Source organism: Anabrus simplex, chromosome 8 (assembly GCF_040414725.1).
Source record: "Anabrus simplex isolate iqAnaSimp1 chromosome 8, ASM4041472v1, whole genome shotgun sequence".
NCBI lineage: Eukaryota > Metazoa > Arthropoda > Insecta > Orthoptera > Tettigoniidae > Anabrus > Anabrus simplex.
The window spans coordinates 214,356,985-214,381,536 of NC_090272.1; the positions used below are offsets into that span (position 1 = coordinate 214,356,985).

The 24,552-nt window shown below is 37.6% G+C and overlaps 1 protein-coding gene across 1 annotated transcript in view; it reads right to left on the minus strand.

Moving 5' to 3' along the window:
- The window catches only part of LOC136878712 (aspartate aminotransferase, cytoplasmic), a 55,610-nt gene that overhangs the window by 6,510 nt on the left and 24,548 nt on the right, over positions 1-24,552 (minus strand). Inside the window, exons 5-6 of the mRNA XM_067152154.2 lie at positions 14,867-15,017; positions 7,266-7,431 (exon numbers count right to left, since the gene is read on the minus strand). Coding sequence (XP_067008255.2) covers positions 7,266-7,431; positions 14,867-15,017 — 317 coding nt within the window. The remainder of the gene's footprint in view (positions 1-7,265; positions 7,432-14,866; positions 15,018-24,552) is intronic.

Sequence of the window (24,552 nt, forward strand, 5' to 3'; positions counted from 1 at the left end):
ATGGGAAAAATTTGCCTTCTTCCTTAACAAACAATAATGTGAGTAAAATTTTTTGAATTCACACTTTTTTTTTTATAACAAGCATTGAAGAAAACCAGTAAAGATTTTGAGCGATGTGGCTGCGAATACAAAAGACAAACTCAAAAGAGTTCTGTGTGTGTTTCTAAGTGCATCCACCCATTCCTCTTCGGCTACTTAAGCTGTGCACCTAATGATCACAATTTTGAAATAAAACACCAGACTTTTAAGGAAAGGCTAATAATTATGACCCTTAAAACTTCTCTCTTGCAAAAGAAAATAAGCTGCATTTTTCCATGACTGTTCAATCGCCACACCTCCTGCAAAACTAAAGAAAATGTACTAGTTATTGTTGTATTCCCTTTACCATGGAGCAAGTTTTGGGTTATCGTCGACATCCATACTCAGGTAACACAGGAATAAGAACAAAAGAAGAGAATGACAGCAGGGAGGGCTACATAACTGACTATGAATAAGTGACATAGAATAAAATTCCATTTACCAAAACCCTATTAATCAAAGCAGCATTTAACCAAAATGGCCCTTTGCTTCTTTTCTATTTATTTCACATCACACCAACACAGACAGGTCTTATGGTAATGATGGGATAAGAAAGGGCTAGAATTGGGAAGAAAGTGACAGTGACCATAATTAAGGTACAGCCTAGCATTTGCCTGGTGTGAAAATGTGAAACCATCTTCAGGGCTGCTGGCAGTGGTGCTCGAACTCATCCTCTCCTGAATGCAACCTCACAGCTATGTAACCCAAACTGTATCGGCAAGTTGTGGGTGGTTGCTTCTTTAAAAGTATATTTGTCCAGATTTTGGAGAAAAACTTTTTTCTGTTCCAAAATTGAGAAAAGAGCAAGGACAATGAAGATGAGTCACTGAGGGGATGTACCTATGATAAGAAATAAATGTAATTTTTGGTCTATATTGACAATAATATTGATGTTAATTAGAAGAGGAGCCCACCGTTTCAATACAATCAATATTGAGAAAAGTATATATTTATAAAGTCATTTAGATTTACAGTACATTCTTGTCCCTACATGAGGGACATTGAAGATAAGTTAACAATAAATCCAACGTTTAAAGATACACAGTAAAATTGGCCAAAATATAAAATAAGAATGCACTTAATGGGAAAACGCTGCAGAACTCTGTAAGTCTATTGTTCGGATCCAATTGTATGGGATATTTGGTTTAAAAAATACTGTGGTTGATATCAATCACTAAAGTGCTCTTCCCTAGAAAAACACTGTAACAAAATCTTTGATGTAATTGTGTTTGGTGGCAAGGTTGAAGAAGGAGAGAACATTATTGAAAAAATCCAAGTTGTGAAAATACTGAACAAAGTGAGATTAGTGAATGATTAAATGCCAAAGATCCTGAACTAGATTTCAGTGGATATGGTGTTATAGCCATGAAAACAACTTAGTAGAGAACAACTCTGCCACCGCTGATGGATTTAATGTGATAGAGGTAAGTATTTTGCCTCTTGCTGTATTTAGGATTTTTATACAAAAATGTTTTATATTTTTGCAGGTAACTTTACACCTTGTTGAATAAAGTACTAAAACCAGACCTTCAGATATACTTCTAATAATCTGATGGCAAGATATTGCCACAAGAAAATGTAAAGTTCAGTTTTTGAGAAGAAAAAAAGAAAAAAGTAGTATCAGTAGTACTGTACTTGAGAATTATAATTTGTGTACATTGATTCCTTTATGAAATTCTCATAGTTGCCTACTTTTATTAAGAATTGATTACAGCCAATTGGCCATATAATGGGTTACAACAATAGGTTACAAGATTACAAAGCAAGCATGAAATATTGTCACACAACATACTGCGATTTACCGATGCTTGAGGCGGTTTAGTCTTTGTTATAGTCAACTATGCCCTTTTACCTGTTAGTACACAGTGTTATGTGGTATTTGTCGCATGGCTTCTCACACAGAGAACATATACATTCTTTGTTCGGTTCATGATATTTTATGTTTTTGCAAATTTTGTGATGGAAGCCGTGTACAGCGAGTCTTGTGACTATGTTCCTTAGTTCCTGATTTTCCTGTGTCCATCGTCTATCGGCCATTGCTTCTGTTGCATACAAATCCAGTGGTATGTCCTGTTGCTTCAGATTGTTCTGCTCAAGTACCTTCTCCATTTGCAGGGTAGATGGCAGATGTGATTTGAATCAGAGGTATTCGATATAGAAAGGTTCCCTTGCTAATTCATAGATTAGTCTGGACGGTGACATTCTTGCCACGCCCAGTGCTCTCTTAAGGAATCATGCTTTCCCTTTTTATGTCATGGTGAGATCTATTGTAGTTAGCCTTTCCCATATTAGCTCTAGGCCGTATGAGATAGTGGGAGTTATTTTGGCGTGGAAGAGTGTCATTGCTGTTCGTAGTGAGAGTTTGGTTATGTTCTTCAGATCATATATTCCTCTGATGGCAGCTGTTGCTTGTTCCTTTATGTGGTGTCTGAAATAGTGGCACATTGTTAGCAGGGTGATGCCGAGGTATTTGTAGGTATTGACCGACGTGAGTTCTTCTTTGCCAAAGGTCATTTTGTTTTCCGCAGCTAGATTTCCCCCTTTTTAGAAAGCCATGTACACTGTCTTTCTCTGGTTTATGCTGAGACAGTTATCAACTGCCCAATTGTGAAGGTGGTTTAGTACTTTCTGTAGCTCTTACCTGTTTGGGGAACCCAGGACCATATCATCTGCGTATACATACAGAGAAACTGAAGTTGTTTCCTCTAGAATCATTGTGACATCTGCTGTCATGATGTTAAATAGAGTGGGACTCATTGGGTCCCCTTGCAGAACTCCATTTGTCTGGATTATTTCTTTTGAGGTTGATATTCCGTAGCATACTTCCACTTTGTTGTAGGCCAAAATGTTCCTTATTACCTGTGTGAATCCGTGGTTCTCCATTAACGTATGTTCTAGTTTCTGAACAAGCCTTGATCTGGTCAATAAGTCGAAGGCCTGTGTGAAGTCTATGAATACTGTGTGAAATATTACTTTGGGATGTCTGAGTGCTTCCTCTATGTCGTTAAATAGATTGCTTACGGCATGCAAGGTGGACCTTCCTTTCCTGAACCTGAATTGCTGTTCAGGGATCATTGGATCTAGTGCCGGAGTGAGTCTCTTGAGGATTAGGTTTGTAAAGACTTTGAAAATGTTATTCTCCTGGGCAATACCACAGTATGAGTTTGGGTCATTGCTTTCGCTTTTACCTTTGTAGATGACTTTTATCGTGGATTCCCTCCATTCGTCTGGTATTTCCTCTAGTGTACATGCTGATTTTGCTTCTTCATCTTAATTCTGTAGTACAGTATTATAATTTAAATACAGTCAACCAAAACAATTATTTGAAAGTAAATTTTTGTATAAATCATTTTCTATCTTCTGACACCAAAAGTCCTCATTCATTTTTTTATCCAAAATTGTCATTATCCAAAACCGTAAACTGCCTCTTTATTTTTGTTAATGGATGTTTTACTGTAATCTGAATTTTTGTAATACTGTAGAAGCAGATTTGGTCAGAGACAACCCGTGTGTAGCTTCCTAATTTGGTCATTAGAGATAATCAGTCCTTGACAATGCGGTATTGAAAAATGTTAAACAGAAAATAGAAAATTATTCATTTGTATGTTTTCTGAATAAATAATTTTATATCAAAAGAACACATAACACTTGCAAGTCCTTTCTGACATAGAATAGCATTACAAAAACATGAAAGTTTAAAAATAAAAATAATTTATTAAATAACATGCAAAATAAAACCACTCCTGTATGTATATATAACACAAATACAGTATGATAACATGTAGAAATATGTACACCATAATTGAGCGGTATTGATAAAACTTAACTATTACAAATTGCTATATAACATAACAACTTAACTTGCTACAACTCTTACAACTACAACTGACTAACTGAATTGAACTCATTACATACGAGACCACAATATAGCTGATCTACGACTATACTATGACCATCCTATCATCTATACTATCTATACTATGACTACTCGCTACGTAACAATACTGTAACTCCAACTAACTCTTACAACTCAAACTGATATGAATAATAACAACTACTACTGACTGAACTTCAACACTCTTTATATATATTCTGGCTAGGATTCTGGATAATTCTGCTTTCTTACAACATAGTATTAATCAAGATACCTGGAAGGTTCCACAATTACATCCAGAAATCCTTGGCAAGTTCCTGTTCTAGAATTATCTTCAAACAAGTTTGTCATTACAGCATATTGTCTAAGGATATCTAGAAACACCTAGAATACTGTATAGATGTCCTTGGTACATCAAGGTTCCACAGTTCGCTTAAGTAAATACACGTAGCTACAACTGGAAATTTGCTGAGCAACTTGGAACCCACGAAAGATTATTTACAAGTGACAAGCATCATATAACCTCATTTTAGACTTCTCCTGTGTTAACACATACACAACTAGAAGTTTTCTGAACAACTTAGAACACGTAAAAGTTTTTTTTATGCATAATAAACATTGCCTAACTTACAGTCAGTCCAAAACGTATTCGTCTACTTGCTGTTTTGTGAATGAAACCTGTCTATAGACAGTGAAAAGCCAAAAATAAACAAACAACAAATGTACTTGGATGGCGCATAGGTCAGTACATCATTATTATACAAAATCGAAACCAAAAAAATATATTCAAAGCAATAACAAGGATAGCAAAACATAAAAGCTCCGTTATTAGCTAGTTCATAAAGTATTCATCTACGCTCGGATAAAACGCGAGATCGGGGTGAAATGTCACTCGTGATTCATGCACGCGCTGGTGTTACCCTTCTGCAACTCACTCAAACATGTTGTTGTTGTGAATGGCTCTGGAGACATGTAGGTTTTACAATGGGCCGGAAAGGTAAAGAGACGAACACAATGGAGAGGAAACTCATCCTGTGCTTGCATAATCAGTGCAAATCGTCCTATGCGATTGCAAAGCTAGTGGGCAGACCTCGAGACCTCGATCAACGGTTCAGTCAGTGGTGGATCGCTTCTGCACAAAAAAAACATTCCAAAACAAGCTGCAGAGTGGTCGTTGTCGGACGCTGACCGATCAAGGCAAAAGATTTATGATGCGAGAAATTAAGAAAAATTCAAGACTTAGTGCACCGAAGTTGACTGGTGAGCTGGAGAGGAGAGGCACAAAGGTATGTGTTCATACATACATACATACATACATACATACATATCCCAAGTCGTTCCTTCTTAAGCGATGGGTCGGCGAACAAGGCTTCTCCACCAGTTCTGGTCTCTGAACATCTCTCCTTCTTCAATGCTTTCCAGAGTATGTCCTCGCTGTTCAATGTCAATCTTCACTATGTCCTTGTACCTGAGTCTTGTCGCCCTCTTGGTCTTTTGACTTCAAGTTTTAGATCATACATTTGTTTCGGTAATCTATCTCCCATGCGTTGCATATGTCCATACTATCTCAGTCGCTGCACTGTTATTCTGTCCTGCATTCTTAAAACTTGAGCCTGCTTGCGGATTTCCTCATTACGTACTCTGTCCTTCTGTGTTTTACTGATCATGCTACGGACAAATCTCATTTCCGCTGCCTGGATTCTACTAACATCTTTATTTTTCATGGTCCATGTTTTGCAACCATAAAACCAAACCCCATGGCACTACAGCCCTTGAAGGACCTTGGCCTACCAAGCGACCGTTGCTCAGCCCGAAGGCCTGCAGATTACGAGGTGTCGTGTGGTCAGCATGACGAATCCTCTCGGCCGTTATTCTTGGCTTTCTAGACCGGGGCCGCTATCTCACTGTCAGATAGCTCCTCAATTCTAATCATGTAGGCTGAGTGGACCTCAAACCAGCCCTCAGGTCCAGGTAAAAATCCCTGACCTGGCCGGGAATCGAACCCGGGGCCACTGGGTAAGAGGCAGGCACACCACCCCAACACTACGGGGCCAGCGTTTTGCAACCATAGGTCAGGATTAATACGTAATAGGTTTCATAGTAAGGAATACCTGCATGCAAAATGGGTATAATGGCCGGGTAGCTCATAAGAAATGTTGGGTGAATGCAACGAATTGCAAGAAATGGCATGCTTTCACCAAAGAACATATATTTAAGGACGAGGACTTCAGGAATAAAGTAATATTTTTGGACAAAAGAAAATTCAACATATTTGGGTCAGACGGCAGGTGAATGGTTTGGTGGAAGAAAAATATTTTGATGCAGCCTCTTGTGCCCAAAGTGAAACACAGTGGGGGGTTCCCTCATGGTGCTGGGGTGCATGAGAGCAGCAGGTGTAGGACAATTACATGTCATAGATGGAACAATGGATCACAAGATGTATATAAATATTTTAAAGGAAAATTTGAACAACACTAGTGCTGAAAAATTGGGTCTGCAAGGCACTTACATCTTCCAACAGGACAACGATCTGAAGCACACAGCTCTAAATACTAAGCTGTGTCTATTATATAACACCCCAAAACAACTCAATACACCCCCTCAGAGCCCCGATATGAATCCAATAGTACAACTGTGGAAAGTGCTGGAAGATAACGTCAGGAAACAGCGAATTTCTAACAAGAATGACTTGAAACAAGCTCTGCAAGACGAATGGGACAAAATTCCATCCTCCACTATCCTTGGTCCACTTTATGCTGTGAAGACTGCAACCACACATTGCTGCAAAGGGAAACCCTACCAAGTATTAATTTCTGTTGTTGTGTACAGTATGGATGAATACTTTATGATCTAGTGAAAAAATGCAGTTTTATGTTTTGTTATATTTGTTATCGCTTAGAATAGACAAATACTTTTTTGGATGCACTGTATAATGCATAAACTAAATATACATGATTAAAACTATGTACACAACCTAGCCTATAACATATGAAAAAAAAAATTTTGCTTATACACTCATATAACCTAACTTGCTCAAAAATGTCAACAGTAAAACTTCAAACCTGTACTGACTAGATAATTTATTTCAACAGTACCATGCTGTATGTATTTTATGCCAAAACTTGGAGCTATAACCTTAACACAGCTCCATTAGAGGCTTTTTTTGTTCATTGTCTGTATTAGAAAATTTCAAATGTTTTTCTCCCTCAAAATATGTATTTGTTGAGTTCACCTTTGGTATTTGCAACACCTCATATTAGGCTAAAATATATTACATGTGCACTATACAACATGTGAATGAATAAGCTCTCACCATTCCTGGAAGAGTTGTGGATTATTGAGGATGCGCTCCACGATTCTCATCCCATGGTTAGGTGGGCTGCAGTACAGACCACGTATCAGTATCATCATGTGATTCTCCAAATTAGTGATCACACTTGGATCGTTCAGGACTATTGTTAAGTTACCGATGCGTTCATCTGCACATATGAAAGAAGTAGTTATTGCTATGCTAATCAAGTGATATCATTTCTAACACTTACTCTTACTGAAAGTATCTGAAGTGATATCACCTAGTTCTTACTGTTATGTAGTGCGCTACATTGACTATGCTGAAACATTAAGCCTTACAAAATTAATAACTGCCATAGATATACATATAGGAAGGTTTGAGCACAGAATGTATTCTATGACAAGAGAGAAAATCAACTATAGTGTGAAACCACTAGCAAATATATATATATATATTCATCTTTAAAAAGCCTGCCCAGTGGCCATGATCATTAGGGCATCAAATCTATATGGTCTGACATCATGGTTAGCCAGTTTAAGTCCCGTTGGACAAAAAAGATTTTCACTATCAGAACATTGGCCAGCAGGGTAGGCAAGGTGGAGCTATCGAATTTCTAACCACTAGATTATGTGCCAAAAGCCTGGATTCCATACCAAACCTCTCTGCAGTGTTCATATGGAGTGAGGGCATATAACACTGTTGATGGTGATTCATCTTTTGGATGGGAATGTTAAGCCTTGAGCAGACCACTTGATGCTATTTGACAGGAGTAGGCTATTAACCAGCACTGAGTTTCACCCTCTCCCTTCGTACTATCATATATCACGTCAATTCATTTCATCACATTAAAATCCTCTGGTGAGGATGAAGTGAGGAAAAGCATCTCGTCGTAAAAACTCACTACGAAGATTCATCTCAATTCATGCCTTATCTCATAGAGGAATAGAACAATGCTTGGACATACATACATATTCATCTTTATTTTATGTCTCTTCCCTTTTCCTGTCCATTATTTGGCTTTCTTGTTATCCTACACTTACCACATCAAGCCTAAAGATCTGTCAAGACCTGCCATCCTAATGAAACTGGGAAACAGAAATGAGCTCATCAGAGTCCGAGAAAGATGAAGAAGATTTGGGTTTACTTAGGAAAGAGTCCATCTACTTGAGAAAAGTAGCAATGGTGTATTATTGGAGGAGATTTTGTGACTGAGTCAACTGAAACAAAAAATAATCTCCAACACAAAACACTGAAGAAGCAATTAGAAGTTACAGAACCAAAACTCATAAGAAAAATTCTAGGATGAAGAACTAAAAATGGAATATGTTACCCTAAATCCAATGCATAAATCTACAAATAAATCCCCAAAATCAAAGATACAATGTGCATATGAATAATTCAATTCGTCATTCACCTAGAAAAAATGGACCCAAACAGACTCATAATCATCAATTCCCATTTTTCAGGTACAACCAGGTAGGGGCAAATATGATTCCTCTCCATTTTCTTCTATTGTTCCACCATCCCCATCATATTATTAAACAAAATCCACTGAAAAGCAAGACTACTTGACCAAACTGGTACTAGCAAATAGAAAAGGCCCTTAAAAAATTTGGATCAACAAATCTGCAGGACCAAGATGCAGTCAGAAACATTACACAAACACGAGGGTTCAAAGAAGAAAAGAGAAGGATCGCACGACATACAGGGTCAGATCAACGGAAACACCCCCACTCACTGCGTATGAAAGAATACTGGACTAAATTGTAAGCCAACAGATGTTGATTCCGCATGGTTCTAGGAGACCCCTTCACAAAAAGAAGAACTATATAAATATAAAGGGGCTGCCTGGTCGAGGCAGTAAAGGCGTGCTCGGTTCGCCCGGAAGGACGTGGGTTCGAATCCCCGTCAGGAAGTCGTAAAATTTAAGGAACGAAATTTCCACTTCCGGAGGTGCATATGGCCCTGAGGTTCACTCAGCCTACACCAAAAATGAGTACCAGGTTAATTCCTGGGGACAAAGACGGCCGGGCATAGAGTTAACCACTCTACCCCATCACGTGCCGAGGTTAACAAGGGTGGAACCCTTTACCTTCCACTCCTCCAAGGGCTTCATGGCCTGAACGGAGGTGACTTGGTTTTTTTTTTTTTTTTTTTTTTTTGCTATATAAATATAATGTAAAAATAAACAAACAAATACAATCTAGCATAATGTCCAACAACATGTTAAAGAACCATTATTGTTACTACTACTACTGTTATGCATTATCTCTTGGTGCCATGTGCTCAGGTAACCCTGAAGTTAGATGATGCGGTAGTGCAGTCAAGTTGAGACTGGAATGGTTGCAGTTTCATACAAATGTGAGTTATGTAGATTTGCCACTAAATTTTGATCTGCTCATTGAGGAAAAGCAGGTTTATTTATCTTGGCAAAGTAGCATAAAACTCAGCATTTGAGAATGGAAGGTTTTTTTTAATGTTCAAGTCTCATATATCTGCTTCCTTGAAGAGAGGAGGAATTTGATAATAAGAGGTTGAGAGACAGGCTGCAAGAGAGACCAACACTCCTCAGTCACTTGCTTGACTTGCTGACCCGGTTGTATAACAGAGTTTATTAGATTTGTAAACAACTGCCATGAGCCATCCCTGCGCCATTAGGATGGGCCACTGTTGATAATAATGATGAAAATGGCAGCAAATAATAATAATATAATGAAATGTTGCTAGACAAAAATATCAATCAAATCTCTCTATATAAAATAACATGTCCTGACTGACTGACTAATTCATCATCGCCGAGCCAGAACTACTGAACATAAAGAAATGAAATTTTGTGGATACGTTTATATGACAATGTAAGTGCTCACTAAGGGAGGATTTTTGGATATTCTATCACTAAAGGGGTGAAATGGGGGGTGAATTATTAAAATGAGTGTGTCTGTATCTGAAAAACTTAACAGTTTAAAGATGTGAAAATTGGTATTTGGAATCTTCTTTAAAAATAAGGAAACACGTATTTTTTTGTTTTTGGAAAATCCTCTTAAGGGGTGTGAAAAAAAGGTGAAAAAGGGGTTGAGTACCTTTTATGAGGATACTTATATCTCAAAATATGAAGATGTTACAGTCTGAAAATTGGTTTTGAAATCATCTTTAAAAATAAAGAAACACGTATTTTTTGTTGTTGGAAAATCTTCTTAAGAGGGGGTAAACAGGAGGCATAAATGGGGTGAATTTTTAAAATGCGTGTTTGTATGATATATCTCAAAAATGTAACATGTTACAGATGTGAAAATTGGTATTTGAAATCTCCTGCAAAAGTAAAGGAACACACATAATTTGTTTTCTGAAAATCCACTTAATGGGAAGTGTTAAAGGGGGTGAATTTTTCAAATGAGCAATATGTAGTATATCTCAAAAACTTGATATATTACAGAAGTGAAAATTTGTGTTTTTAATCTTTCAAAGTAAAGTAACACATATACTTTTTTGGAAAAAGCACTTAAGGTGGTGGTGGGGATTAAAATGACTGAAAAAGGGTAGAATTATTTTTATTAGGATGCTGGTATCTCCAAAACTGAAGATATTACAGACGTGAAAATTGGTATTTGGAACCTCCATTAAAAATAAAGAAACACGTAGTTTTTATTTTCGGAAAATTCACATAGCCCTTTCAGACCGTGTACCATAAAGTGGGGTAACTTCGGCCACTGACGAATAGCAACACTTATTTTCTCTTGCCTCCTATACTGATAAAGATGAATCACTTGCAACTACTAAAATGCACGTACAATAGAATGCTTTATCAACACTCGGTAGTCCAAATAACATTGGCAGGCTCACTGTTGAGTCAATCGATTTTTTTGCAGCCCCGACTATTGTCTTGTCTGGTAACAGCAGAAAACAAACTGTTCTCTAGCCCCAACATTCGATTCTTCATTCCAGTGGTTTATGGGGTCAAAATGTAAGTTCGTCTGGTAACTAATCAACACAATTTGATGCATTTTATTCAAATAGGTTTTTCAGGGAATATTTTTGTGATAAAAGTTATCCTCTTCCGGGATAACTTCGGCCATGCCAAGAACGTACAGGAAAACATTACGCGGCTGCCGATATTGTAATTACAATCCTGTTTACTTCAAGAATGCTTTAGAAGAGATTAATAAAGGCACAATAACAATAAACGGGGAAGTTTATCCTGACAGGGAGGGGAAAGACAGTTTCCATTTTCAATGATAAATAGACGAATATCAGTTTACATGGATGATACACATTTAAGAACTTGATTGATGGCCCAGATGTTTTCTAATTTAGAAGACAGTGTATTATGAGAACAGTCTGCATAATTGCTTCTTTTCCGACCGCCTTTCCTGTCCATACAATTGGGCTTTATGATTTCCCTACCTTTTATTTATTATCTTTTGTACCATTACAAAAATTTATGCAATGCAACATGTAATTTGTAATATCATACAATGCTTGTACGCTTAGGCTAAATAAAATAGTTTCTTCTTTGTGGAAACAGTGAAAATGATCACTATACATCTGTTTCACCTTAAATCATTTTAATATGTTTGTGATTGTTGATACTGGGCGTTTTGCAGTTTTTTAAAAAACATTCACGGTGGCCGAAGTAACACTACTTTGAAGAGTTATTTTTATGGCGGCCGAAGTTACCCCAAAACATGGGGTAACTCCGGCCACTCTTTCGATAATGAAGAACAAACATGGCAGAATTTATATTATATTTTTCAGAAAATTAGAGGGAATATTTCACATTTTATTTTTTTTAAGTACCAAAAAGTTGCCAAAGTTACCCCGTTTTACGGTACGCACAATTGTGCGGGTTCATATTTTATTTATGTCTGAGCTTATTTGACGTTTTCTTGGGGCTAGGCTGGACTGTAATGCTTGTGCAGGACATGTAGCATGTACTTCAGTTGTTTTTATTTAGCGCTTGACCACCAGGGGGCAGGAAGAAGAATTTAAAAGTACGGTTCATCGGTAAGATGGCGGGAAGCAGTAATACCTAAAATAAGTATTTATTTATTGCATTCATATTAATCTAGAAGCTCTACTGAATATCAGAATATAATCAATGAAGTGTGTAAATTGTTTAGCAAATGTAAATTGTGAACTTACAACATCGTACTTAATACCATGAGGCTTTGAATGTTGATACACACAAGTGTGCAGGCTAAGTTTCCCTAGAGGCAATGCATGCAGGAGTGCTGGGTGCTGCCACCAAAAGGACTGTGCAAGCAGAACTCGTACTCTACATGAGAAATGTAATGTATAAGATTTTAATTGTTTAAAATACATTGTTCCACACAAAAAAATAGTAAATTTGATCATGTACATGTGTATATTCTCATTTTGTAAAATAAACTGTAAAAACATGTATTTGAGAGCATTTTAGTAAGTTTTTGATGTACAAACAAAAATTCACACCTCCAGTTTTCTTTCAGATCCGACGACAAGGTGCTGCTGCCAAAAGGGCAGTAAAAGCAAAACTCATCCTCAGTGTAGAAAATGTAATATTTACTTGTGTTTGAAGGAAGATTTAATTGTTTTAAATTATCCCCCACTGTAAAATACAACATTTGATCATGTACATATGTATATTCACATGCAATGAGGTAATTTTTCATTTTTGTAAGTAGTGAATTAAGTCTTGACACGCACAATTGTGTCGGTGCTTTTTCTCAGATGTTAACTTTTATTTTGTAGAATAAACTAAAAATATATGTATTTAAGAGCATTTTAGTCAGTTTTTGACGTACAAACATAAATTCACACTGCCCTTTTTCTTTAAGGTCTGAAAGGGTTTAGAGTGTTGTAAAAAGGACTGAAAAGTGAATTGAACTCTTTTTATGAGGATACTAATATCTCAAAAACTGGAGTTGTTACAGACATTAAAGTTTGTATTTGGAATCTTCTTTAAACATAAAGAAACACATATTCTTTTGTTTTCGGAAATTCCACTTAAGGGGAAGTGTCAAAGGGGGTGAATTTTTAAAATGAACATATCTACAGTATATAAAAATAACTTGCCACATAATACAGACATGAAAATTGTTATTTTTAATCTCTTTTAAAAATAAAGGAGCACATATTTTTGTTTTCAGAAAAACACTTAAGTGGGGTCTAAAATGACTGGAAATGGGTTGAATTATTTTTATTAGGATGATGGTTTCTCCAGAAATGAAGATATTGCAGATGTGAAAATTGGTATTTGGAATCTCCTTTTAAAACAAGGAAACACGTATTTTTTGTTTTTGGAAAATCCAATTAAGGGCGGAGATAAATGAATTGAAAAATGAGTTGAATTCTTTGTTTGAGGATACTTACATCTCGAAAACGAAGGATGAAATGGAAGAGAAAATTAGTATTTGGAATCTCCTTTAAAAATAAAGACACACTTATTTTGTGGCAGGCGAGTCAATCAACTTAGGGGGTGTAAAATGAGTTGAATTATTTTTATGAGGATACAATTAAGAAGTGGGCTTAAAACAATACACCCCTAAGGGGTTTTGTCTGGGGGGTGAGGAATGATGACAAAAATATGCATTTATATGAAACAGTTTGAATTATGAAGTTACAATTTCAAATGACATCCTAGGCGTAAAATAACATAAGGTTTGAAACAAATTTAACCACTCGGAGAGTTATATGGGGGTTAAGATCTGAACACAAATATATTCATTCCTTCCTCCAAAATGGTTTAACATACGAAGACAAAATTCCAATTCCAAATCCTAGGTGTGAAATAGGAAGTGTTTTTTTAATGTTCCAGCCCTAAAGTGTTAAACGGTGTTAGCTCCGTAAACAAAATTATTCATCCCTCCAAAACTATTTGACGTACAAAGTTGTAATTTTACGAGCAGGTTGTTCTTTTATGTCCTAGGTGTAAAATATCATATACTTCAAAATATTTCTCCCCTAAGGGCTTTAGATGGTGGTTGACCCTCAACAACACAATATCCATTCTTCCGAAACCCTTTCAGGCAGTAACATTTTTTTTTTTATGAAGGTTGGTCTTCTATACTCTAGATGTTAATAAATATTTAAAAACATTCACCCCTTAAGAAGCATTCATTCCTCCATTACTATTCGATGTACAAAATAAAAATTTCACAGGTTGGTGGTTGCTTTTACATTCCAGATTTTAAATAAGATAGGGTTTTAAACATTCAAATTATTCCATAAGGGGTTCAAATGAGTGTTAGATCAGAAAATAAATAATCATTCCCCCAAAAACGTTTTGACATACGAACTGAGGGCATTTTTTCCAGGCTTAGCTGACAGTGGACTCTCCAAAATGAAAAACTTTGAATAATAATTTTCATTTTAAAGCCGTAGCAAAGCACGGGTATCTTGCTTGTTTCAAATAATTCAATAATACCTGCCTATGACTATGTAAAAACTAAAGCCAGTTTACCCAGACCAAATTATGGCAGTGTATGAAAATGTGGAGATTATGCTTGTCCTTCTATGTTTCTCATCTTTTTTTTCTGTTACTCCCTCCTCCTATGCTGAACTGTCATTGTGTTTATCCTATTATGTGTTCCTTTTCTTGTTCCTATCTCCCTTTATATGACTTAAAGCCTGCTTCATATACTTACTATATAGCCCAAAATTCTTGGCAAATGACTGCGCACAGAAGAGCTCAAAGCCTCTCTCTACAAAATACCTCACAGTCCAGGCATCATTCTCTAGATCCCCAGTAGCAAAACCATGGTAGGCTGCATCAAAGAATGGGAACAACTTCCTTTCCTAAAACCAGAAGCACATACTGAACACTATTTTTCACATCTCTCTTGTAATTTGAAATAATCACTCATCATATTGTGTATAACAAATTGGCAACAACAGTTGCTGACAAAAATTTTGATCAGAGATGGTGACGTTTCTGTAATAGTATGTTAATTAGAGGATACTGCTGTTAAAAACTCTGTTTATGAGGTGTGATACACTGAAGAAAATGGAAATTGCAACACCCAGAAGGAGTGGTGCTACATTGCTGCAATTAAACATGCAGGACGAGTGTTTGGTTGTGATTCGATGATTACATTTTCAGGTCCCTCTGACTGCAAGTTTCGACAACAATCAATACAGGATGTGCCCACCATGAGCTGGAATACATTGATGAATTCGTCGAGGCATGGAGTCAATAAGGCCCTGGATCGCTTTCTGAGGAATTGTGGCCCATGCTTGCTGCACTGCATGGGTCAGTTGTTCCAGAGTTGTGGATGGCTGAGGACTTATGCCAGTTGTCGACCCATCATGTCCCTCACATGCTCAATAGGACTGAGGTCCGGGGATCTGATGGGCCATTCTAAGGTTGTGATGTCATGGAGAGCTTCTCTGGAGATGCGTGCAGTGTGAACGCGGGCATTGTCCTGCTGAAACATCCCATTAGCAATGTTCGCCATCATAGGGACAACCACTGGATTGAGTACCCTATCAATGTACTGTCGAGCAGTCATAGTGCCCTCAACAAGCACTAATTGTGATTTCACATTAAAGCCAATAGCTCCCCAGGCCATAATGCTTGGTGCTGGCTCTGTGTGCCTCTTGACAATAAGATCTGGGCGGCCCCTCTCCCCGGTACGTCGGCGCACACGATTCCGGCGATCACTGCGGGCAAGACAGAAGCGCGATTCATCACTAAAGATGACTCTATGCCATTTGTTGACCCACGTTGATCTTTCTCGACACCAGGCCAGCATTACACGTCACAGTTGTGGGGTCAATGGAACACCTTCTACAGGGACACGCGCTTGTAAGCCAGCTGCATGCAGGTGATTACCAATTGTTTGTTGTGTAACGTGGGGTGCCACAGCTGCTCGAATTTGCGCTGCTGTTGCATGGGGTTCCATCCGGGCCATCCAAATGATGCGGCGATCCTCCTCACAGTTCTCCGTCGTGGTGGGCCTGTGCCAGGTCTACGAGTGTGGGTACCTTCATCTGACCACAGCTGCCATACACGTTGTACCGTAGATGCCTGTCGGCCAACACGTGCAGCGACAGTGCTTTGCGATAATCCAGCCTCACACAGCCCAATTATTCGCGCCCTCTCAAACGGCAGCAGTTGTAGATAGCATGCTCTTCTCTGTTGTCGAGGCATGTTTGACGGGGAACACTTCACTGCACAGACTGCAAGTCAACTACGCTACACCAGAGTCCGTATACTGGAGTTGATTCCTCCACGAGCAATCACATGGGGAGACCTGTAGCAACAATCCAATGGGACTGAAACTTTGATCGTTTACATACCTACATGGCATCGCTCCATATCTTGAAAATCAACACAAACGACCAATGCCTTCATGGTGTTGAAATTTCAATTTTCTTAAGTGTATAATGGTGCACATTATATACTGCAGAGAACTTGCTGCTTCAGGACTGCTTTATGCTTGCTCAGCATATACAAATGTCTGTTGGTAGTAGAGCAAACCAAGCTTAGAAGAATGTTGGGGATGCTAACATAGTTCTTTTAGACTGTTCTACATTGAACGCAGTTTGAGAAGAACTTTGCACAATACCTAAACATGGCATGTTGTAAACAGTCCTGAAAAAGCAAACATGCACATGCAGTGTATCAGTCATCTGCTATGCACAATGGACAAGCAAGGCAAACAGTCACTGCTGACCAAACACATGCCAAGCCACGTCTAATTATGACAGCATCATTTTAAGTAATAAATTTCACATTGATCATTTTGGCAATTAATGGGGTATGAGCAGGTCTACCTATTTAATACACATATAAGAATGATGTAATTATGTTTTCATAGAACATTCATTGGGGGCTCGTTTCGACCTTGATTGTGAGGTCATCCTCAGCCATTTCATTAAAACCATTATTGGTAAAATATCAAAAATAAACACTAAAGCACAGTACATCCAAAAATGTGGTTATGACAGTGCAGAAGAAGTTTAAGAAAATTCAGATTGTTATCAGTGGGATAATGTGTAGGAGGGATACCCCCTGGAGAGTGTAGAGGGATTCATATGAGGTTATGGAAGGGGTATGAGAGAAATTAGGTGTGAAATTTATAGATCCTAATGGTTTGAGAGAAGATAGGAATCTACACTCAGATGGCCTTCACTTGAAATGCTATGGAATGTATAAGTTAGGGGGTTTGTTTAGAAGAATTATTGGGAAGTACATACAGGGAAACAGGGGGACTAGGGAGCAGTGATGAGAAGTCTAGTAAAGATGACATAAAGTTGTTAGTGTTAAACTGCAGAAGTAATATAAAGAAAGGAATAGAATTAATTTAATAGATATATGTGACTAGAGATGGTCGATAAACCACAGCCTGTTACTTTGTCACCAATATTTTTCTGTCACTGATGTATCAGATACGCTGTCACGGAAATATCTGTGACAAAATATTGTTTAAGTTGTCTACTTGGATCTTGCTCACTGGGCTATATTATCCGCTGTAATTCGAGGTCTATATCCGTTTTTCATTTACCAGCTACCTACAGCGATATTCATCATCATCATCATCATCATCATCATCATCATCATCATCATCATCATCATCATTTCCCAACTCCAGTTTCACTGAGATTTACAATATTAAAATTCTTCCACCATTTTGATACTTTATTTTATTTGCCTTTTGGCAAATTTTATTTGTCAACAGTACATGTTTCGTTCCTACTTAGGAACATCCTCAGCTGTTAAGTAGGAATGAAACATGTACTGTTGACAAATAAAATGAAGCTGATTACTTGCAACTCCAGTTTACCGGGTGTGGTGTACGGCGATATTAAAGGTGTTAAATCACACATTTTATCATAGTGTATTTATGAGCACAGTAGAGAGAATACCTGTGTGGCAACTCTATTTGTCAATAGCTAGCTCATGTTTTATATGTAGCACGAATCGAACAGATTAGTCCTCAGCTGGCAAATGAGGCATGTTTGAATACATAATTTTTTTTGAGAAGTGCCTGTCCGTGTTTCAAAATAATCACGGTGCTGAATTTGTAATGTTTGTAGATTTAAGGCTATGTGTACAAAATAGTGTGGTACCGTTAAGAAAAAAAAAGTTAGTACCATGATCCCAGAAAATATTATCGTCATGGCACAGTACTTACTTTAATTCAATTATTAGCCCTTTGGTACCATTATTGAAAGAGAAAACAAAATGTCAATATCTTTAACCGTTCATGAGTTATTTGAGGTGGACAACTTTGCTAAATAGCCCTGTATGGGAGGAATCTTTGTACAGTATTAAGTTCATAAATGTATTATTTTTAGTATTTTTATTTTTAAACTGACATGAAGTACCGTAAATAATTGGTATCCCGGAGACACAACACGGGTAATCACATTCCGCTTGTTAATTTATTGCGCATCATGTTAACAAGCTTTCCCTATGCATTATTAAAACTTCAAATTATACATGTGAATATTATTTTTCCCACTTCTAATGTCACGAATCTTCCGAAAATACAACCCGACTTTGTCATCATATCAACTAGAAGTATTTCAATACAGGCCGCCCGCGACAAAAGAGTGACCGTGATGATAATCATAAATATGCTCGTGCTTCCTGTGACTGAATCACAGACAAGTCAGATATTTTTGTACCAAAGGTACACCAGTCACCGATATTCTGAAATATCATTTAAGCTCATCTCTAACTGTGACCCATGACGATAATCATATGCTCGTGCTTCCTGTGACTGAGTCACAGATAAAAGTCACAGATATTTTTGTGTCACAGATACGCCTGTCACCGATATTCTAAATATCGGTTAAGACCATCTCTATATGTGGCCCATAGTGCTAAAAGGGACCTAAAGTCAGATTTTTCATTTCTGAGATTTTTTAAATTTCAAAAATTGGCATAAGATTCTGCACATTAAAAAAAAAATTATGCTTCTAGGTGTAATACTCCAGAAGATATTAATTACTGACTGTTGCTGTTAAGAAAACTGTATTTTGAGAAAAATGCAATTATAGCTTTCACTCATTTTCTTTCCAATTGTACAAAGTTTTTATGACATCAAGCAGTGAAGAACTGCTTAGCTTAGTTTGTTAAGAAGACCCATAGGTAGCTCAAGAAGTCAAAATATAGAAATGCAATTTTTACACCAGAGACACTTTTGTTCAGCTCTGCTGTAAAATTTCCATTGCTGACTTTGAATCCCTTTCTGCACGACAAGTCACATATATTTACCATATTTACTAATTGACACAATATGTATGAGGTCACAATGCTCAGTCATGAGCAAATCGATCCGTGGTAGAGTGTCGGTCTCCGAATCCCAAGATAGCGGGTTCAAACCCGGCAGAGGTAGTCGGATTTTTGAAGGGCGGAAAAAAGTCCATTCGACACTCCATGTCGTACGATGTCGGCATGTAAAAGATCTCTGGTGATACATTTGGTATTTACCCGACAAAATTAATTAAATCTCAGCCATAGACGCCCAAGAGAGAACCGGTTTACTCTGTCTGCCATCTAGCGGACCTAGAGTAAAACGGAACGTCGAAATTGACGAGCAGACAGCCAGATGGCGTCAAATCAAAATGTCTGCATACGGTAGCTGAGGCCATACGATTATTATTATTATTATTATTATTATTATTACTAGACATTGTAATAGGTGTTGAATCATGGCTGAGCAGTGATATGGATGCAGAAATTATCTCACAGAACTGGAGTGTTTAACAAAGAGACAGGATGGGAATGGTAACTGGGGAAATATTCATACTGGTAAAAGAAAAATTTTTAATCTACGAAAAAGTTAAGGATGAGAAACATGGTTTTCTATGAGTAAGGCACATCTCTAAGGATAATAGGCAACTAAATTTTTGAGATGCACAGACCACGAAGGGATGACAATGATGCAGAATTATTTGATAAGATAATCAGTTACGTGGGGAATGACACAGAAAAGACCATGATTGTAGTGGCTGATCTCAATTGACCAAATGTTAACTGGGGCAAATGATGGAAAACATGACCAACAAATGGTAAATTAGTTAACCTGGCAAGGACAGCTGAATCAGAAAGTGATGGAACCAACTAGAAAAAAAAAAAAGGCGCAACAGCCCCAAAGGGGCATGGCCTACCAGACGACCGCTGCTCAGCCCAAAGGCCTGCAGATTATGAGGTGTCGTGTGGTCAGCACAACGTATCCTCTCGGCCGTTATTCTTGGCTTTCTAGACCGGGGCCGCCATCTCACTGTCAGATAGCTTCTCAATTGTAATCACGTAGACTGAGTGGACCTCGAACTAGCCCTCAGATGCAGGTAAAAATCCCTGACCTGGCCGGGAATCGAACCCGGGGCCTCCAGGTAAGACGCAGGGCCGGTCTGGAACCAACTAGAGGGGAAAGTATTCTGGATGTGGTGCTGCTAAAACCAGATGAATTCTAGAGGGAAACTGAAATGATAGATGTAAAAGTGATCATTTAACTGCTTTTATCATAGTTAAAAATAAATGCAATAGAAACAAAGATATTAAAGTAGGACTATTGGTCAATACCATATGGTTGATATGAGAGGCATGGGGGAGTTTTTAAAAAGTAATTATGATCAGTGGAAAATGGTAAATATAAATAGATACAGTGTTATGAGATGGGTTTAAAACAATCAATCAATCAATCAATCAATCAATCAATCAATCAATCAATCACCACTCATCTGCATTTAGGGCAGTTGTTCAGGTGGCAGATTTCCTATCAATTGTTTAAATAATATTTTCTTAAATAATTTTTTAAAATTTGGTAATTTATCAAACACCTCACTTGGTAAATTACTCCAATCCCTAAACTCCTCTTCGTATAGATGAATATCTGCCTCAGTTTGTCCTCTTGAACTTCAACTTTATATTGTGGTCTTTCCTACTTTTAAAAACACTACTCAAACTTATTTGTCTACTAATGTCATTCAACGCCATCTCTCCACTGATAGCTCGGAACATACCATTTAGTTGAGCAGCTCGTCTCCTTCCTCCCAAGCCTTCCCAGCTCAAACTTTACAACATTTTGATAAAATTACTCTTTTGTCAGAAATCACCCAAAACAAATCAAACTGTGTTTCTTTGGATTTTTTCCACTTTTTGTATGAAGTAATCCTGGTGAGAGTCCATACACTGGAAACATACTCTAATTGTTGTCTTACCAGAGACTGATTTTTGAGGAGTATGAAAATGAATATGTATATTATGACAGAGAAATGAAGATATTAAGAAGGAGGTGGAGGTTAGCAAGAAATAGAGTTAGGATTGGTTGTGGAATTAAAGAACTTATTAGTAAATTGAATTTAGCAAAAAAAAAAATGTCAGCTAAGGTTAGCAAATATAATTGGCAGTCATATGAATGGAAAGGTATCTATAGGTAATTTAAGGCTGAAACTGGCTCCAGGCGGACATTCCAGGGATCATTAATGAAGAAGGGGATTGTATATGTGAGGACTTACAGAAGGCAGAATTATTTGATCCACAGTATGTGTGCATGCAGAGATGGATCATTAAACCTGTACAGAAGACGCAGCAAATGAGTCCCATGCTCAACCGCATGCACACTGCCGCTACGTGCACATAAGGCAGTAGCGATCAGTGAGGCATCGATGTTTCAAACGGGCAGTGTACGTCAACATGGGTAGACATAAGGATGCGACGGTAGCAAAAAGGGGCAATCGTGTTTGGCCGTGCCCATACGGTGCGTGAAGTTGCTGGATATTTTGGAGTTTCACAGTGGACTGTTAACAGGTCTACCAGCAGTGGTGTACTACACGTGGCCACGAAACACGGCGTTAGAATTGTGGTCAGAATAAGATCCTGACTGAGAGGGACCAGAGACACGTTTCACGGCTTGTGAATTAGAATTGCTTCCAAACCCGACAGGAATTGCTGCAGCCAGTGAACGAAGGTCCATCCCTATCTGTTAGTGTGAGAACATTGCAACGGGAACTGCATGCAATGAATATTTGGAGTCGGTCATCTCGCAAAAGGCCATTCCTCTCACAGGCACATAAAGCACAACGTTATGATTGTGGTCGGAAAAGGATCCTGACTGAGTCTTCAATGGGCTAGAAATCATCAAACAAGGAGAGTAGTTAGCTGGCAAAATGTAATGTGGTCTGACGAATCATATTTTTTCCTATATTCCAATGACACACATCGTCGAGTGGACCGAAGGCCAAATGAAGCATTTCATCCTGGATGTGTGCAAAGTGAGGTTCAAGCCAGAGGTGGGTCTGTGATGTTTTTCATATCATGGATTGGGCCCACTCACTGAGTTGAGCCCTAACATGAACCAGCATGTTTATTTAAACATTCTGCATGATCAGGTGTCTACATCTGCATGGTGAGCATGCTACTGATACCCCGATTTTTCAAGATGACAACAGCAAAGTTCATCAGGATGGACACATATCGTTCCCACTATGACAAACTAGCGAAAGTGACAAACTAGGAAATCTGCAGTTCTGAAGTTTTGGTCTCGATTTTATTATTTATATAATGTCTACCCTCTGACAAAGTCTCACATCTGCAGCTTGTTCTGTATGGCTAACACATAAAACCAATCATTAAAAATAAAAATTGATTTGACATATCATGACTTCTGGGGGACGATAAGTGATTGGTTTTATGAACACACCCCTACCCTATTAAATCTCAAATGGCCTGCAAAATCATCTGACTTTAATCCCATTGAAAATGTGTGGGACATGTTGGAACACTGGGTAAAACACCGACAGCAGCATCCCTGCCATTTGGTACAATTGCGCGATCAAATTCTCAGCGAGTGGCTTAACCTGGATGTGACATACCTGCACAACCTTGTGGACTCACTAACTGAATCCAGGTGTTATCTAGTCCAGAGACGGAATTACACGGTATTAAATTATGCTTGTAATGATTTCTCCAATGGTGACTAATTTTTTATCTGGTGAACTTAGTTGAATTTAAGGATGATGTCCAAGTAGAGGAGGTGACTAATACTGGTGAGGTGCTAAGATTTACCTATGATAATAACCATATTTACAAGAAGATACAAAATTTGAAAGCCAGAAAAGCAGCTGCGTTTGATTTGATTTCTGGGGATATACTAAGGCAATAGATTGGGATATAGTGTTGTATCTAAAATATTTATTTGATTTCTATTTGTATGAAGGTTATATGCCAAATGAATGGGAAGATTTTTTAGTAGCCCCAGTGTACAAATGAAAGGGTGATAAACATAAAGAAGATAATTACAGGCCAGTCAACTCAACATGTGTTGTTTGTTAATATATGGGAAAATATTCTTTCTGATTATTATAGACATGTTTGTAAAATTACTAGCTGGTTTGATAGGTAATTTGGGTTTAGGAAATTTTATTCCAGTGAAGCTCAACTTGTAGGATTCCAACAAGATATAGCAGATATTTTAGGTTCAGGAGGTCAAATGGACTCCATCGCTATTGAATTATCCAAGTATTTTGATAGTGTAGATCATGGTAGACTGCGGTCGAAAATGAGATCTATTGGACTAGACAAAAGAGTGGTTGAATTTTTAGAAAATAGAACTTAGAGAATTAGAGTAGATGAAGCATTATCTGATCCTGTATCAATTAACTCTTTCTCCTCTTTGACCAAACACCGCTCGGGTCAGCTAACACTCTTGTGCATACGAAGCTGGAGTGCTGTTCATTTTTACATTTAACTGTTTTGATTATGGGAGGTTTCTCATTCATGAGGCATAGTGTTTCATATACTTACAAAAAATGATGTTAGTTTGCACCACCTATTGTAAACTATTTGTGTCACCCATAACCACATGTGCCAATTGGTCACTGTCAGGCAAAGCTCCATGAGTAAAATGACTGCCAGCATGTTGTCTAGCGAAGATATTGTGGAGATTTTTATCAATTCTGGCATGATAGTTGAAATTTTCCGACCCTGCTGAGGCCTACAGTATACTGTAACCATGTAATATAGTTTACATTTTCTTATTTCTCATTTGTGTTTTCAGTTTTCTTATGCATGCAATATTAAGAGTTTTAATTTTCAAAAAGTATTATTTTTTCAAAAATTATTCTGAGAAGGTTCCTAATATTATATTTAAAGATAAAATACCTCATCGGAAAAGTTTGATAAATTTCCAAGTTCTTTGAAGTTATTTAAGGAAAAACTAAGTAAACAATTGAGAGGGAAAGTAGTGCGTTATAACCTGGGAGCCCTAAATGCGGATCAGTGATTGACTGATTGATTGATTGATTGATTGATTGATTGATTGATTGATTGATTGATCGATTGATTGATTGATTGATTGATCGATCGATTGATTGAGCG